The sequence below is a fragment of the Notothenia rossii genome (assembly GCF_949606895.1).
Source record: "Notothenia rossii genome assembly, chromosome: 4".
Classification (NCBI taxonomy): domain Eukaryota; kingdom Metazoa; phylum Chordata; class Actinopteri; order Perciformes; family Nototheniidae; genus Notothenia; species Notothenia rossii.
In genome coordinates this window covers 67,027,120-67,044,458 of record NC_136902.1, presented here as the reverse complement: position 1 = coordinate 67,044,458, position 17,339 = coordinate 67,027,120, and the positions used below count along the sequence as shown (strand labels likewise).

The window sequence follows — 17,339 nt, the reverse complement described above, 5'->3', positions numbered from 1 at the left end:
GCACGTTTTGTTCAGCAGGATAATATCCACATGTCTACCCTACTTTTATAATTTTCAAATCATAAATCTATCGATTAGATTTATGATAGACTTTTGGAACTACAAGAAGATAAGGAGGACTTTTACAAAAAAGTAATAGAGATTTTTGTCCAGAAGGATAGGCAAATGGACTTCATCTTCAAGTCAAGGTAAGACCGCAATTGTATTGAAAATGGGATCTTACTAAGAGAGAACAATTAAATATTTAAATGATAAAATTACATTTTTTGGGTATCCTTCTGTTGAACTGTCTGTTTAAAATTAATCGAAGCATCAGACTAAAAAAGCTTTTGAAAATAATATTATATTTTGATTTAGGTCAAAATATAATATTTGTAAGCCTGAAGAGTCATAGCCAGTGCCTCACCAGCCATGAACCTCACTGCAGAAGCTTATATATAGACATCTACGTTTTTTGTGCCCCACCACTTTTGTACATATAGAAACGCCACTGCAAATAACTATAAAACAACAATACTGTTGAATATTTTAATACCCCGAATATCCGAATATTCGCTGCTGATTACTACCGCATATCCGGAGCCGGAAAAATGGTATTCGGGACAGCCCTACTTACCAGCAGGCGTCGGTAGTGTGTATTCGTAATTTAAAAGAGGCAACAACCGGAAGACAGACTGCGTGATACACCGAGAGAAGAAGAACAGACTGCGTGATATAAACAAACAGCAAATAGCGTGTGCGTTCCATTTTCACTCTACAACGAGAAGCTCTTGCCAATTAAATATATAGACACTGGGGCTTTCCCGAACCTGTGTCGAGAGCTGGATTTAAATGAAATCTCAGATTTGCCTTCTTAATAGTTTGTTACTTCCGTTTCGCCTCTCATGCACTGATTCGCTAAGCTGAACAGCCAATCAGAGGGATTTCTATGGCCGACCGATTCAACATGTCGAATCGGCGGCGGAAGGTGTCGGCACGACATCTATCGACATCTATCGACGCAGAAAATCGGCTTGGTGTGTAAGGACCTTTATACATACAATTGCAACGAAAGTAACAAAAACAATGTAAATATGATTACAGGACTGTCTCAGAAAATTAGAATATTGTGATAAAGTTCTTTATTTTCTGTAATGCAATTAAAAAAACAAAAATGTCATACATTCTGGATTCATTACAAATCAACTGAAATATTGCAAGCCTTTTATTATTTTAATATTGCTGATTATGGCATACAGCTTAAGAAAACTCAAATATCCTATCTCTAAATATTAGAATATCATGAAAAAGTATACTAGTAGGGTGTTCAACGAATCACTTGAATCGTCTAATTAACTCGAAACACCTGCAAGGGTTTCCTGAGCCTTGAAAAACACTCAGCTTGGTTCAGTAAACTAAATCACAAGTATGGGGAAGACTGCTGATCTGACTGCTGTCCAGAGGACCGTCATTGACACCCTCCATCAGGAGGGTAAGACACAAAAAGAAATTTCTCAAAGAGCAAGCTGTTCACAGAGTGCAGTTTCAAAGCACATCCACAAAAAGTCTGTTGGAAGGGGGAAATGTGGCAGGAAACGCTGCACAACCAAGAGAGATGACCGCAGCCTTAACAGCATTGTGAAGAAGAGTCGCTTCCAGAATTTGGGGGAGCTTCAAAGACAGTGGACTGAAGCTGGAGTCCAGGTATCAAAAGTCACTGTTCACAGACGTGTCCGGGAAATGGGCTTCAATAGCCGTATTCCCATGGTCAAGCCACTTCTGAACTCAAGACAACGGAAGAGGCGTCTGACTTGGGCTAAGGAAAAGAAGCACTGGACAGTTGCACAGTGGTCCAAAGTCCTCTTTTCAGACGAAAGCAAGTTTTGTATTTCATTTGGAAGTCAAGGCGCCAGAGTCTGGAGAAAGGCTGGAGAGGAGCAAAATCCAAGTTGCTTGAAATCCAGTGTGAAGTTCCCACAGTCAGCGATGGTTTGGGGAGCCATGTCAGCTGCTGGTGTTGGTCCACTGTGTTTCATCAAGCCCAGAGTAAATGCAGCTGTGTACCAAGAGATTTTAGAGCACTACATGCTTCCGTCTGCTGAAAAGCTCTATGGAGATGAGGAATTCATTTTCCAGCATGATCTGGCACCTGCCCACAGTGCCAAAACCACCAGTAACTGGTGTACTGACCATGGCATTACTGTCCTCGATTGGCCTGCAAATTCCCCTGACCTGAACCCCATAGAGAATATGTGGGGTATTGTGAAGAAGAAGCTGAAAGACACCAGACCCAACAATGCTAATGAGCTAAAGGCCGCTATTGAAGCATCCTGGGCATCCATAACACCTCAGCAATGCCACAGGCTGATTGCCTCCATGCCACGCCGCATTGATGCAGTAATCCGTGCAAAAGGATTCCCAACCAAGTACTGAGTGCATTAATGGACATTTTCAAATGTTTGATTGTGTTTTGCTGTTATAAATCTTTTTTTTTTACTTGGTCTGAGGAACTATTCTAATTTTTTGAGATAGGATTTTTGAGTTTTCTTAAGCTTTATGCCATAATCAGCAATATTAAAATAATAAAAGGCTTGCAATATTTCAGTTGATTTGTAATGAATCCCGAATGTATGAAATTTTTGTTTTTTTAATTGCACTACAGAAAATACAGAACTTTATCACAATATTCTAATTTTCTGAGACAGTCCTGTATATTTACAGAATATGTTTACATGATTTTGTTGTGTAATAAATGCAATCTCGATGTCATCGTACTATAATACGATGGCTACACGACGGCATTGCGAGGGCTTCACGTAGTCGTGTTTTCTTCCTAAGACAATCGGGCAGCCTCTTGTTTCCTTCGTATTGTCTTCGTGAGGCAAAAAAACTCGATGGCACCGATGATCAGACAAAGATGACACGATTTGACAAGATGCCCTCACGGGTGCCTTACGAAGGGCAAAATGGACACACAAATTCAACACGAAAAGGAACCTTCGAATGGTCCTTCTGCAATTTGTTTGCATGACAAAGATTTTGCCACTGCTCACAAAGTTGCTGCCGGAGCCTGAGAAACTCCACCGGTGGTCATACGATGGCTTAAGATGCCCTCACGAATGGCCCGATGTTGTTACGATCAGTCGAATTTGAACATTTCCTTTATCGTGTGTCCATCTGGTGTCAATTTCGGGACAGTGTGACAGGAGCTTTACCAACACGTTTTTGAGTAAGATTTCGGTTTTTAGATCCATGGATAAAATCACAGGATAACTACAGGTTCTTGGGTTTGGCAGAAATTGTTGATTGTTTTTTAACTACACCATAATGTAAACAAGACTCACCACTGGTCAGGAAGTTGGTAGCCTTGTTCTTGATGACTGGGGTCAGCTGCTGAGTGTTTTTCAAGTACTGGAGGATGTAGATGTTGGGGGCCAGGAGAGCCATGTTCTGCTCACCACATCCATACGGCATCCGCAGCAGCCCATCCAGGTTGTTTAGAGCTCTGCCCAGAATGTCACCTGCACAAAAACAATGAAGCTAAGACTGTGAAAATGTAACTCAGCTGACTTTTGACTTTTTCTGACCCTCCTCAGTGTCATCCGAACGGCCAACGCTCTTTCATCCTTCCAACACACACAAAAGCACAAGTAGCCGGCTTTCAAATCATCTGCTAAAGGGTAGATATTTTGTTCTGTTCTTAGTTCAAATTCTAGTAAAACATGTGAAGGGAAAGGTTTTTGAATTGTTTGACAAACAAGATATCTCCGAAAAAAGAAAATTCAGACAGAGATGTTTTTATTTTATTACTGATACAATTATTGATAAAGCTTCAAGAGAGGGAAGCCTATTGATCAGGAATGTATTTGTTACCCAGAACTGATAGCGAAGCTCGGGCTGATCCAACAATGACGTTCTCAGGCAGTTGTATTTCTATTTCCTCTGTCAAAGCCTCTCCTGTGTGCAGACAGGGAACAAACCCTCAGCTCAGTACAAAACAAAGAAGTTGTTAAGATGTTACATATTGTATTGGTAGTTTGATAAAATGTCACACAAATTGTTGTCCATTAATAAATAAAAATCAGGTTGATCAAATGTATTTACACAATGACCTTCCATAAATCAATGACACCTGCACTTAACTTAACACATTTTCCATAATAATTGTAATTACTGAATGTATTCATTATATTTTTTACATGAAATGTACTCCTAACTAACTTATAAACTTTGGCTGTTCCTTTTCCTGAACAAACTGACCTTCTGGGCAGAGCAGCCAGTTGTAGGTCTTGGACATCTCAGTTCCTTCCGCCTGAAAGGAAAATATATAATGTGAGTTCAAAATGTTCCCTATAGTAAATGGATAAATTATACTTTTTAATTTAGTTTAATCGTCCTGACCTTGACTATGAGAGAACGTTTGACCACGTCGATACGACCCCTTTCTGGCACACTCACAATCTCATTGTCACATGAAGCTTGGGATGCCACAGCCTCAGCAGTCACTGACACATTCATAACCCCTACAAGAGATCAACAAACAAGATGTGAAACTTGATCAAGAATTGTGTTTTTATTAATTATCATGTATAAACATTCTGTCACTAAGGTGGATATGATTTCACTGAGCTAAAAAAGGTTGTATACACCTTGGCAGAGTAACATTTCATATCAGTCAAAAATGCTTCTCTCACCTAAAGCTGAGGGGGCCATGGTCCAGCTGAGGGTCTTGCGCTCACCGCCGCACAAACAGGATGTGTACTGGTCACCAGAGAGGGGGGTAAGGGTGTAATCTAAGGAGGGCTCTGGAACCACAGTAAGCTGTTGAGAGTTGGTTAGAATGAAATGAAATCTGCGGTAAACACATGAGCTTAAGATATTTATTTGTTAACAACATAAATTCCGTAAGTAAATACCACACCGATGAAAATCTGAAGCTTCCGTGTCTTAAAAAAGGGGGTCGCTAACAAGTGGTCAAATGAGATTAATAAACATAGAACATTAGTTGCCTTTAACTCAGTGGCGGTGGCTTAAAAACATACAACTGTGAGTTTGTTTTTAGCCTTTTGGCGATAACATTAATACTTTAAAGAAAACAAAATTATAAGATTGGTGTTAATATGTTAAGATTATCCCGCTAAACTAAAACCTATAACGGTACGTCCACACGGTTCCGTCGCGTGCTTCAAAGGAGACGCTTCCCATTCACTTTGAATGGGGTTACGTCAAGCTTTGCCGAACTGCATGGTGGTTCTGTTGAGTCGCTTTGCCTCCGTTGCTCGCTTCGAAAGTTGAGAAAAGTTCAACTTTTCAAGCGTCGACGGAAGCGCCAGCCAATCATATCATATGCCAGTACAAGCGCAAGCCCATCAAACCGCGTGGTTGTGTGTCCGGGGCGGGAGATTCATGTGATTGGTTGTTGGTCGCGCGCCAGCCACGCCCACCGACGCGACGGAACCGTGTGGACGTACCATAAGTATCATGAACGTTTAATTGTATTTACCACAGCAAGATTCCAAACCCAGTGGGACTATGGATGCTAACTTTCAGGCTTTCCCTCACTTAGGTGTATCTTGCAGACTTTATTTTCAAATAAGAGCAGAGACCAAATAATCAAAGAGCTAGAAAACTAAAGTTAATAAATGAGGATTACTCCAGGTATTTACAAGAACCTTGGTATCCCTGTCATCATGATTTTGTTGAAAGGGCCCGTTAAAGAGATGGAGAAGGAAAAGGCAAAGTACAGGTTTTAAATAGAGACCCTTCTAGCGATGGGATCATGCTAGGTGTGATGCCAAATAGGACCAGGGGTGTAAAGTGGGAGCTAATTGCCCCTCCCCCACATTTCCTACACCCCTACATCAGATGTCTTCACTGAGTAATGCCCATTTCTTTTAGTTCGTCTACATTTTGATCTCAACTACAAACCTCAATTTCATAACTGTCATGGCTGGCAATAATGATCTAATATAGTTTTTTATTTGACCGTCAAAAGTGAGTGGTTTTAGTCGATATCAATAACAGTCTAAATAATGAGAAAATATGTATCAACTCATAAGGAAACCAATTAAAGTATATTGTACAATCCTACATTTGGTTTATGATTTTCAGAGAAATATGTGGGATCACAAGTATAAGGAATATTGAGTGAATCATCTGAGTATCTATTCAGTAATCTTGTCCAGTCTGAAATAAGAAGCAAATGTTTTAAGAACTTGGTCAATGAGTAAGGGACTAAGGCCTTGTTTAGAATGCCAGCCAAAATCTATTTCTGGCGTATGCAGATTATATCCAAATTGACTCCAGAACTTCAATTCCGATCAGATGTCAAAGGATGTGTAACTTGCAACGCAACACACAATAACAATGTCTATGGTGAAAGTTCTGAGCAGAATCCATGCTGCAAAAAAACAGTCAATAGACAGATGCACAAATAAATAGTTTGTTGGGACATTTTGGAGGTAGGATTGTGTAAAGGCAACGCCAGAGGAACCCTATTTAAAATAAACGACCTATCAAGAGATATATTTCTATGCAATGAGATTAAGGATATGAAATTCAGCCAAAGTACATTGCAGTCATTACACAACTATAAATTGCATTTATATTGGGTGCATTTCCATAACATTTGTTGTGGCATGTTAGCAACTATTATGAGCATGCTGACGTAAATATGGAGGAAATATAAGTTACCATGATGCAGCTGGTCAGGTAGTTGAAGACGGTTGCCTTCAGTTCAAAGTGCTCCCCTCGGATGATGGAGTAGGGCAGGCTGAGCTCGAGGAAGAAGGGCTGGAAGACAGTGATCTCTTTACGAGGAGCCAAGCCAAAACCTTGAGAGGACAAACAGAACGCCTCCGTCTCCCAGGTGGTGATGGTGTCTGGGACTGTGACGGACACATCCTTCGTTCCAGACTTTCTGGATCAGCAGAAACACACAAACAGATTCTGTGAACTTGAAAACATACATGATGTAATGTACAAGACTGTAAAAAATGAGGCATATAATACATAAGTAAGATATAACGGTCAACATAATAACATTTTTTAAAATATATTTACAAATTGAATGTTCACCAAGCTTCATTACACTTTTAATGATATAATGTACATGTTATTATACAGTTTAACCTGTATATGGGGCTCTACACTTACATTGGATTGAGGTCTGACATTCTGATTAGGGTCAAGATTGAAGAAGTTGAGAGATTGCCAGAACATTCTATATGTTTTTTTTAATAATTGTATTTGTAAATATGTTATAAGTTATGAGGAACAGTTATTGCATTATTATTATTATTCTGTGAAGTTGTGTAATGAATGGTCAGAACTAATATGTGAATAACACATGCACAGTACTGTATGTGTTTGGCATTTTTAGTAATTGGTTTGAGCTTAGGAACATAAATAAATATGTTATTCTTTGGCAAAGACACAAACTTAAAGAATGTGAATAAAGCCAGACCATTCTATACGCTAACTTGTGTGACTTCTCATTCATTTTCCCAGCCCTCCTCAGATCGCAATCCTGAGATGGTAACAGAAGCCTAACCCTGAAAATGGTTCCCACTAGCACCAAAAAAACACTATTCTGCCTACAGAATCATTTAAAAAGAAATGTCAGTAAAAATGATGAATACATGTTCCTTGGCATAACAAAAGTCCTTACATACATATTTGAGCCAGCTGGTTAAAAAACATTCTAGTTGAACAGTGCTTTTCCTGCTATCCCTTTGTGCAGGGAGAAGCTCCCTCAATTCATGACCATGAAAACGATTTGAGGCAAAATCTTACCCAACCTCTATAAGCTCCCATATCCAGGTCTCGGGGAAAAAAGTGCGGACAGTCTCAATCGGTGAATCAAAAGAATGTTGGTCTAAGGAAGGTGTGCTCATCATTCGCATTCTTTCTGGAGCAGAGTCATATGTTACATGCATACCTGAAATTAAAGCATACAATAATCCAGCAGAAAGCAATGACATGGTTACCTTTTTAAAAGCTGGTAAATAAACAGAATGTGTCATTTGATACAACAAGAAAATCAAATACCATGGCCCTGGTGGTATTTTCTTCCTCTGTACTTGAGGCATGTCGGCACTCTGATAACCAGGTTTGTTGCTATCTTCATACCTACATTCTAAATACATAAATACAGTCATCACTTAAAAGTTGATCAACTAGGCAACAACAACATATATTGGTGTATGCTTTATTTTGTACATTAATGTTTGTGCACTAAGTACCTGGAAAACTGTATCAGCATCATCTCTCTGGTTTCTTTCACGATATGAAATAGCGTATCTTCTGGGTCTCACAAGCAAGCATTCTACACGATCTTCAACATTGTATGGAACATGGGATGCTTTTTTGACAGGCAACAAGTTGAATATCTGAGAAGAAAGGTATGATTCAATTTTATACACTGACAAGTGTTTGTTGTTCTTTAGGGGAGCTCTATGATTTAAGTTGTAGTCTTTTATCTTGAAATATGAATATAAATAATATTTGTTCAAACAGCACCTCGCAAATATGATCATAACTTTTTCCAATAGCATTTTCAATAACAGTGGGCCTCAACTGGGTAAATATGGCAACACAATCAGCATCAAGCTGCATTAAACAGATGTTTTACATAGTTGTTTACGATATTCAACTGGTAGAAGAAGAGAATGATTAACCATGACACAAGGAAATGAAACACAAACTCTAACCTCTTATTAAAGCTTATTCTGAGGTAACGTTAACTATGTATCTATTTGTGGTCGATTCTAGAAGGTACCTTGTCTGCTTCCAGAGTTTTCCCTGGCTCCTTGATGAGGACGCTCTGGTCGACAGCGCTGACACCACACAGAGAGTCTGGCAGGGCCTTCACCTGCAGGGTGGTCGGCTCTCCGGGGACGGCCGAGGATGGAGAAAACTCCAGCGACACCTGACGTATATACAAAAATATATCTAATCAACCAGAGGGTGAGATGATTTGTTTTGAGAACCTACACTGTTGTTAACCTTAAACAAATGTGTAGTTTAACCTTTAATTTAGTCTTAAGTGCCTAGAGGGGAAATGTCCCCACGCCAGACTCGCACATAGCAACATTGCTAGATAGTGTTTTAGTGGAATGACAGGGGCTAGCTGTTGTTTTAATAGGCAAGGCAAGGCAAGGCAAGGCAAGGCAAGGCAAGGCAAGTTTATTTACATAGCACCTTTCAACACAAGGCAATTCAAAGTGCTTTACAAAAAACGAAAGACATTAAGAAAATGGCATTTCAAATCAGTCATTAAAAAGAAAAGATAACAAAAAAAAAAACATAAAAAATAAAAAATACATGGATAAAAGTTACAGTGCAGTTTAAGATGTGAATAGTTCAATTAAAAGCAGCGGCAAAAAGAAAAGTCTTTAGTCTGGATTTAAAAGTAGTAAGAGTTGCAGTGGACCTGCAGGTTTCTGGTAGTTTGTTCCAGATGTTTGGAGCATAATAACTGAACGCTGCTTCTCCATGTTTAGTTCTGACTCTGGGGACAGAAAGCTGACCAGTCCCTGAAGACCTGAGAGATCTGGATGGTTCGTAATTTACCAGGAGGTCAGAAATGTATTTTGGGCCTATACCATTCAAAGCTTTATAAACCAGAATCAGTATTTTTGAAATATATTCTTTGACACACAGGAAGCCAGTGTAAAGACTTCAGAACAGGAGTGATGTGATCCACTTTCTTAGTGTTAGTGAGGACTCGAGCAGCGGCATTCTGAATCAGCTGCAGCTTTCTAATAGATTTTTTAGTGAGACCTGAAAAGACCAGTAGTCCAGTCTACTGAAGATAAAAGCATGGACAAGTTTTTCCAAATCCTGCTGTGACATTAGTCTATTAATCCTAGATATGTTCTTTAGGTGATAGTAGGCTGATTTAGTAACTGTTTTAATGTGACTGTTGAAACTCAGGTCAGACTCCATGACTACACCTAGATTTCTGGCTTTATCTGTTGTTTTGAACATTGCAGACTGAAGCTCAGCGCTAACTTTTATACGTTCTGCCTTGGCTCCAAAAAACATTACCTCAGTTTTATCTTTGTTTAATTGGAGATAGTTTTGACACATCCAGTCATTGATTTGTTCAATGCACTTACTCAGTGTTTGAATTGGAGCATAGTCTCCTGATGAAATTGTTACGTACATTTGTGTCATCCGCATAGCTATGGTAACTTATTTTGTTGTTAATAAATAACTCATAGTGGCTTGCATCAACTTCTGTGTCTAATGTGATTTTTAGATTTTGTTGTTATTCTCACTCCCCAATCCCAACTCTGCTAATGTTGATGCTTCCTTTTGGGAACTGACAAGGTGAGAGGGTAGGCACCAAAAATCAACCTTGTTCAACATTTAAAGGGGTCATATTATGCCTTTTGCGGTTTTCCCTTCCCTGTCGTGTGCTATATAGGTTTTTGTGCATGTGAATGGTTCTCAAAGGTTAAAAGTCCTCTGTACCCTCCAGAGGTAAAACTCGGCTCAATACTAAACCTCGGCTAAGATTAAACTTAACTTTAATTGGCTGGTCATTGTTAGGGAATAATTTGCTTAGGTATGTGACCTTTGACATTCTTTGTCTGTTTCTCCTTCCTATGCCTCCTTTCCCATGGACACACGTCTTCAGCAGTGGGCTTGCTGTTATCCCCCTTAAGGAGGGGCTGCTCAAGCTGTCGTTGTTGCCAGTTTACAACCGGGCACAACTTGACATGAGATAGTTTATTGTTTAGGGACATCTGGAGCACCTTCTTATCTTACTCACAAGGGGCTCCTGGGTGCACATTCTCTAGCCACAGCTGACAACTTCTGTTGATTCAGTGTCTACTCTAGGACTGTTTAGTTTTGATTACACTCTGAACTAGATCGAACCTCCGACTGCGGAAGAGTTCATCAGAATTGGTTTGGCAACCGCTGTGTCAACTCGTGGCACAGCACATGTCTTTTGAATTCTCCGTGCTTTACCCACAACATGAATGATCTTGTATAACAACACTTTGGTTTAACTTCTATATTTGTTATTTTCTTACCAGGAATCTTGATTAATCTTGGAATTTCCACAACAGTTAGTATTTTTGGAATGTTTATAAAAATATATCTGCATATGAACAGAATCCTTGGGCAAATGTATCAAGATTATGGTCACAGAAGCTTCGTAGTTGATTCCTATTGACCAATGATGTTTGAGCGCCCATCAAACCGGCGTGAGACTGATAGCACAGATATATATACACTTTTTTCTATACATCTGACCATAACAATGACTCCTCAAACTGACCTTGTGACTGAAGCATTTCTCAATGGAGAAGTCGGCGCTTTTGGCGATCACAGTCTCACTGGGGAGAATGGCGTAAATTATAACCTGGATGTCTGGAGCCATGTCTGGAGACACTGTGAGCTTAAAGGACACCTGGCCTTCATTCACTGAAATACAAACCAACTGTTATGAACCACAATCCTCAATAACATGACTCCTTGGATCAATAAAACAATACAAATAATTATTTAGCAATGCTTATTTGAAAGGAGATTTTAAGACGTCGTTCTCTTCTCACCTGATTTATCTTGCACTTCAACCTGTTTAACTCCTTGCATGACAATGGCACCTCTGGATAGGACCTGGGGAATTTCAAAAGTTGAAGAATGAATAATGCATTGATAACTCTGCCGACTATTTGCTTAAGCAGTGGGGAAAGGAGCTGTTTGTGAAAAATAACCAATCAGAAGCAACATTGACAACAAAAAGGGGAACTCCGGTGATGAAACTTATCTGGATAACAATAGAGGTGGGTATTGTTATGATTTTATAGAAACCCAGACTGCTTTTCAACCGGTATTCATCTATACTCTTATTGATACTTTAATCCACTATTTTGTGCAAAAACTAGATATTACATGAATAGATGTTAAGATTAATTAAGCAGTGGCGAGCCGTCAGGGCCCTCTAGGCCCTCTCTGATGGTCTACGACAGGGGTCGGCATCGGCAACCTTTTTGATATGAGGTGCCATTAAAAAAAAAAAATTGTATTAGTGCTAACGATCGTGAATTATCAACGGGGTGGGGTTGAGGAGCTCGACGCTCGTGAACTGTCAACAGGAGAGCGAGGGAGCCTTGCTGCGGGGAAGCACTGCAGTGTGTGGACCTGTCAACTTACATGATGCCGAATTTAACAAACACATTTAAATAATTGGTTTAAACGGCATAATAATAAGGACGATCATTCGTTCTGTGATTCTCCAGAACACACATGTTATGATATTAGGGTCATGCAGAGTGAGATGAGATCGCTGTCTCTTTAAGAGAGAGAGAGAGGAGTGTTGCGTGTGCATGTGCATGTGTGTGTGTGGATGGTAGAGCGAGAGTGACCAAGCGTGTGTATGTTTCGGGAAGTAAAAACGAGGCAGCAAAAAAACAGAGGTTTGTGATGTATCTTGTGAAACAGAAGAACAACTAAATAAACGCAACAGCAACAGAAGAGCTCGCCTCTCTCCAGTCATTTAAGCTAAAGTGGGTTACTGAACCTGAAGCTTGTTGCTTCTGCCCTGGGAGACGACAGAGAGCCGAAAGTTCAACACACAGATGGCCAGTCCGCCCCTTTGTAGCATATTATTTCGATGAGAGATGAGCAGATCGCCACTGGCCTTTCAACAAAAGACACAGCCACGCAAAAACTGCGGCATTTGTACAGCTCCTTATGGGTACTGCAATTTGTAAAGTGCTTTCCTTTGTGGTGAAACGATCAGCACTGCACGGAGGAAAGCGGCAGAAAGTCACCTGGAGTCAAGGAGAGCGGGGCTGCGTTGCATGCAGGTAACGGGGAGACGCGCCCTGACGGCGGTCTCGTTCAGGATCCGAAAATACAATTTAAATATTTTGCACATTTATTCCACTTATTCCTAGTGTGCCACTGGTTACGGTGCCAGGGGTTGCCGACCCTAAGATATTCCAAATATTTTTTTTTTAATATTTATTTTGTTATAGCCTATTTTTCATTAGTTTTACCAAAATAACTTGATTTAATTGTATTTAAAATAATATTTCCAAATAAATAAATCCTTCAAATCTGCCTGTTCAGTTCTGTTGGAATGTGAAGGGTTAAATGAAAGAAGCTTGTCTGGCCCTCTCTGCGAGTTCATTCACACCAACGCAACTCCGGTTCAAGCTCCGTGCTAGAGGTTTTCAGGTTCAGAACCGGTTCTTCGGTTTAGCTCCGGCTCTTTTCACACAGCCCAGAGTCCGACTGGTGCTGCGTCATTGCGTCATCGTTTGCGTCATGACGTAACCGTTTGCGTGCCTGCTTCATAAAGCCAAACCGCGCGGAAACCCCTCACAGCTCACACCTCACACCGACGACAACAACAACAACAATGGCCGATTGTGCTCCAGCTTCCTCTGTACCTCTTCGGAAGACCAGATTTGTCACGATTCTTGTGTTACGATTCACGTTTTTAATTTTGTATGTCTTGTATTGGGTTTATTTTGCTGTTCGGTTCTCCCTGTCATGTTTTCCTCTTTGGGTATTGTCTGGTCCCTCTCCCTGTGTTTTTCCTCCCTGTCGTTAGTTTTCCTGGTGTGTCTAATTGTCTGATTTTGTTCACCTGTTGCCCTTCTCCTCCCCTGCCCGCCTGTTTCTCGTCTCGTGATTACCCCTCCCTGTATTTAGTCTCGTCTCTTCCTGTGTTCAGTGTTGGTTCCTCTTTTGTTGGTGACTGAGTTCACCGGTGAGTGTTCTGTTTTGTCCGAGTTATTTTCATTATCCTTGAAATATATATATATTAGGGCCGGGACTCGATTAAAAAAATTAATCTAATTAATTAGAGGTTTTGTAATTAATTAATCGAAATTAATCGCATTTTTAATCACATATAAATATTTGACCTGAGAACAGTGAGAAGATGTCAATAAAGTTTGCCGTCACACAGAGGTAATTTGAATTGCTTACCGAGGTCCAATGATCCCCAGTCAGGGCAACACATTCGGCTTTCTCCAATAAATTCCCTTTATCTTCCTTTTCATTGTCATAAAGCTGCTGGATTCTTTTTGTCACTGTCTTTCTGCATGGCAGCTCATATGTTGTGTGTCAGACGATGCAATCTGTAGTAGCTTTTGCAGCCCCTTATCTTCTACCACTCCAAGTGGTCTACAGTCGAGTGCAATCCAGTGAGCTGGTTATTTTTTCAGACGTGGACTTAGTTATCCTGGCCCTGAAACCAGTCATCTGGTTGAGTGTGGGTTGGGTGTGGGTCATATTTGTCAACCCTCCCGATTTTCGCGGGAGACTCCCGATTTCATTGCCCTCTCCCGGTTTCCTCCCGGGGTCATATTTCTCCCGCATTTCTCCCGATTTCTGACAAAATCAGATTTACACACAACTGTTTCCACTCTGACTTTAATACAGCTACACCATTGTTTGGTTTCCATGGTAACACGTCTCTTTAGTAGCGCGCGCAACTCAAAGTCTGAGAGGATGAGGCAGATATTCACAGAAAACAGAACGAGAATCGACAACTACTCTACTCTCTGCTCACTCCTTTCCTGTAAAATGCAGGTCCAGTCCACACATATGGTCCATTAAGGACGGTGCTACAGGCCGCAAGGCAGTGCACTTACAACTACAATAAGCATGTTAATGTTAATCTAACAGCTCCGGCGATCCACTAGCACCCCCCCCCCCCCCCCAATTTTGCATTTTGAAATGCTCCCGATTTCTGAGGGCCAGTATGGTGTGGGTCCTTGTACTCGGAGTCGGGCTAACGTCCACGCTAGCTTCCACGCTAGCTGCTATATGTTTTGCATTGAGGTGATACTTGAGGCTTGATGTGCTGCGGTGATATGCGAATTCCTTTTTGCATAATTTGCATACAACCGTGCTCTTATCGACCCTTCCATCCGTGCGTTTTTTAAAACAAAATTTCCCATCCACGTGGCCAACCAAAGCGGTCTCATCAGCTTCTTCGTTCATGTTTGACTATTGTTCACTGTGGTTTGTTGTTGTCTGAAGTCATGAACGTTAGTTGGTGCTCCAGTATAATCCGTACGCCTGAAACTCATCCAGTGAGAAACGTTTCGCAGGGCAAAAATAAGTGCGATTAAAATGCGTACATTTTTTTAACGCGTTAATGTTTGTGTAATTAATTAATCTTAATTAACGCGTTAAAGTCCCGGCCCTAATATATATATATATCTGCATTTGGGTCCTGCTTCCTTCACTCAACCGTAACAGTACGAACCAACCAGATATGGGCCCAGCAGATCCTTTTGAGCAGGAATTATTTGATTTTTCCTTTTATTTGGCTAACTGCTCTCATCGATGGAGGGGAGCGTCCGGGGTTCAGCAGCGAGATGCTGCTCTGGCAGAGGCGCGCCAGATGACTACGGAGAAACCAGGCTTGGTGGAATTCTTACCTGGCTGGATTTTGAATTTCCTCTCGGTGTGTTATCCCCTGCCTGCTAGCCCCAGGCATGCTAGCTCCCTGCCTCCCAATTCCCATTATGACACCACACGCATCGGTGTGTTCCGTTTGGGGTCACCCCTTGCTTCTGCCCCAGTTCTCTGGAACTCGTCTGGCTTTTGGAGGTCCACGGATCCTCCAAACGGCTCCTATAAGAAGGAGTCGCAAGTCCAGGCTAGCAGCCCGAGCCCCAAGAGTCATGGTTCCGGCCCAAGTTCTGGCCCCAGCAGCCATGGTTCCGTCCCCAGTTCTGGCCCCAGCAGCCATGGTTCCAGCCCCGGTTCTGGTCCCAGCAGCCATGGTTTCAGAACCAGTTCCTGCCCCAGCAGCCATGGTCCCAGACCCAGTTCTGGCCCCAGCGGCCATGGTTCCGGTCCTGGTTCCGGCCCCAGCAGCCATGGTTCCGGCCCCAGCAGCCATGGTTCCGGCCCCAGTAGCCATGGTTCCAGACCCAGTAGCCATGGTTCCAGACCCAGTTCTGGCCCCAGAAGCCATAGTCCCTTCTCTAGTCCCTTCTCTGGTCTCTTCTTGAGTCCTAACTCAAGTCCCTTCTCTAGTCCCTTCTCTGGTCCCTTTTATAGTCTCTTCTCGAGTTCCCTTCCCTAGTCCCTTATCTAGTCGCTTCTCTAGTCCCTTCCCTAGTCCCTTTCCTAGTCCCTTCTCTAGTCCCTTCCCTAGTCCCTACTCTAGTCCCATCTCAAGTTCCCTCTCCAGTCCCCTCTCGAGTTCCCTCTCCAGTCCCTACTCAAGTCCCAACTCAAGTCCCTACTGAAGTTCCGTTGGAGGTTCCGCTGGGAGTCCTGCAAACTCCATGTCCTGTCCCGTTGGGGGTCCCGCCGACTACTCTTCTGCCGGGGGACCTGCCAACCCTATGTCCTGTCCCGTTGGGTTCCCGCCGACTGCTCTTCTGCCGGGGGTCCTGCCAACCCTGTGTCCTGTGCCGTTGGAGGCCCCGCCGACTACTCTTCTGCCGGGGTCCTGCCAACCCTATATGTCCCGTGCCGTTGGAGGCCCCGCCGACGATTCTTCTGCCGGGGGTCCTGCCAACCCTGTGTCCTGTGCCGTTGGAGGTTCCGCTGGGGGTCCTACCAGCTCCATGTCATGTCCCGTTGGGGGTCCCGCCGACTACTCTTCTGCCGGGGGGTCCTGCCAACCCTATGTCCTGTGCTGTTGGAGGTCCCGCCGACAACTCTTCCGCTGGGGGTCCTGCCAACTCCATGTCCTGTCCCGTTGGGGGTCCCGCCGACTACTCTTCTGCCGGGGGTCCTGCCAACCCTATGTCCTGTCCCGTTGGGGTCCCGCCGACTACTCTTCTCCCGGGGGTCTTGCCAACCCTATGTCCTGTTCCGTTGGAGGTCCTGCCGCCACCTGTCTTGCCGGGGGTCCTGCCAACTCCTGGTCCTCTTCCGTGGGGGATCCTGCCGAAGCCTGTTCCGGTTCCGGCTCCGGTTCCTGCCCGGCCTCCGGAGTTGTTCCGTAGCCGCCTGCTTCACCCTCGAGCACGGCCCCCTGAGAGCCGCGGTCTTCGCCCTCGAGCCCGGCCCCCTGACTTTCCCGGCCTTGCTCCCGGGCCGTCCGCCCGAGATCCCTTCGGGGTCCTCCGCTGTGCCCCTGGGTTATCAGCTCAATCCCGTCCTCCTGACCCCCTCCACCCACCCTGGTGGCCCTGGCGATGCTTATATAACTAGGGTTACAATACGTAACCCCCTGTTATATTTCGCACAGGCTCCGCCCTCTACTGGACTCTATGGGTACAGTGGGCGGAGCCCCGATGTATACACGCCCTGTCATCCAACAACATCGACCCACCACACCGTCCCTGACCGGCTTTTGGCTAACATCCATTGCATCCCCACTTCCTCCCATCCGGTTGTAACCATAGAGAAGTGGG

General features: G+C 43.0%; 1 protein-coding gene across 3 annotated transcripts in view; it reads right to left on the bottom strand.

Annotated features, from left to right (window-relative positions):
* LOC307036118 (alpha-2-macroglobulin-like) overlaps window positions 1-17,339 on the bottom strand; it is a 63,447-nt gene that overhangs the window by 19,074 nt on the left and 27,034 nt on the right. For 2 of the 3 annotated variants that reach the window (XM_079676139.1, XM_079676140.1), the window contains exons 13-24: window positions 11,550-11,613; window positions 11,273-11,418; window positions 8,759-8,908; window positions 8,223-8,369; window positions 8,029-8,116; window positions 7,774-7,918; window positions 6,673-6,898; window positions 4,674-4,800; window positions 4,381-4,502; window positions 4,240-4,291; window positions 3,853-3,936; window positions 3,324-3,500 (exon numbers count right to left, since the gene is read on the bottom strand). In XM_079676139.1, the coding sequence (XP_079532265.1) occupies window positions 3,324-3,500; window positions 3,853-3,936; window positions 4,240-4,291; window positions 4,381-4,502; window positions 4,674-4,800; window positions 6,673-6,898; window positions 7,774-7,918; window positions 8,029-8,116; window positions 8,223-8,369; window positions 8,759-8,908; window positions 11,273-11,418; window positions 11,550-11,613 (1,528 nt within the window). The remainder of the gene's footprint in view (window positions 1-3,323; window positions 3,501-3,852; window positions 3,937-4,239; window positions 4,292-4,380; window positions 4,503-4,673; window positions 4,801-6,672; window positions 6,899-7,773; window positions 7,919-8,028; window positions 8,117-8,222; window positions 8,370-8,758; window positions 8,909-11,272; window positions 11,419-11,549; window positions 11,614-17,339) is intronic. The other variant, XM_079676141.1, reaches the window with a different exon arrangement.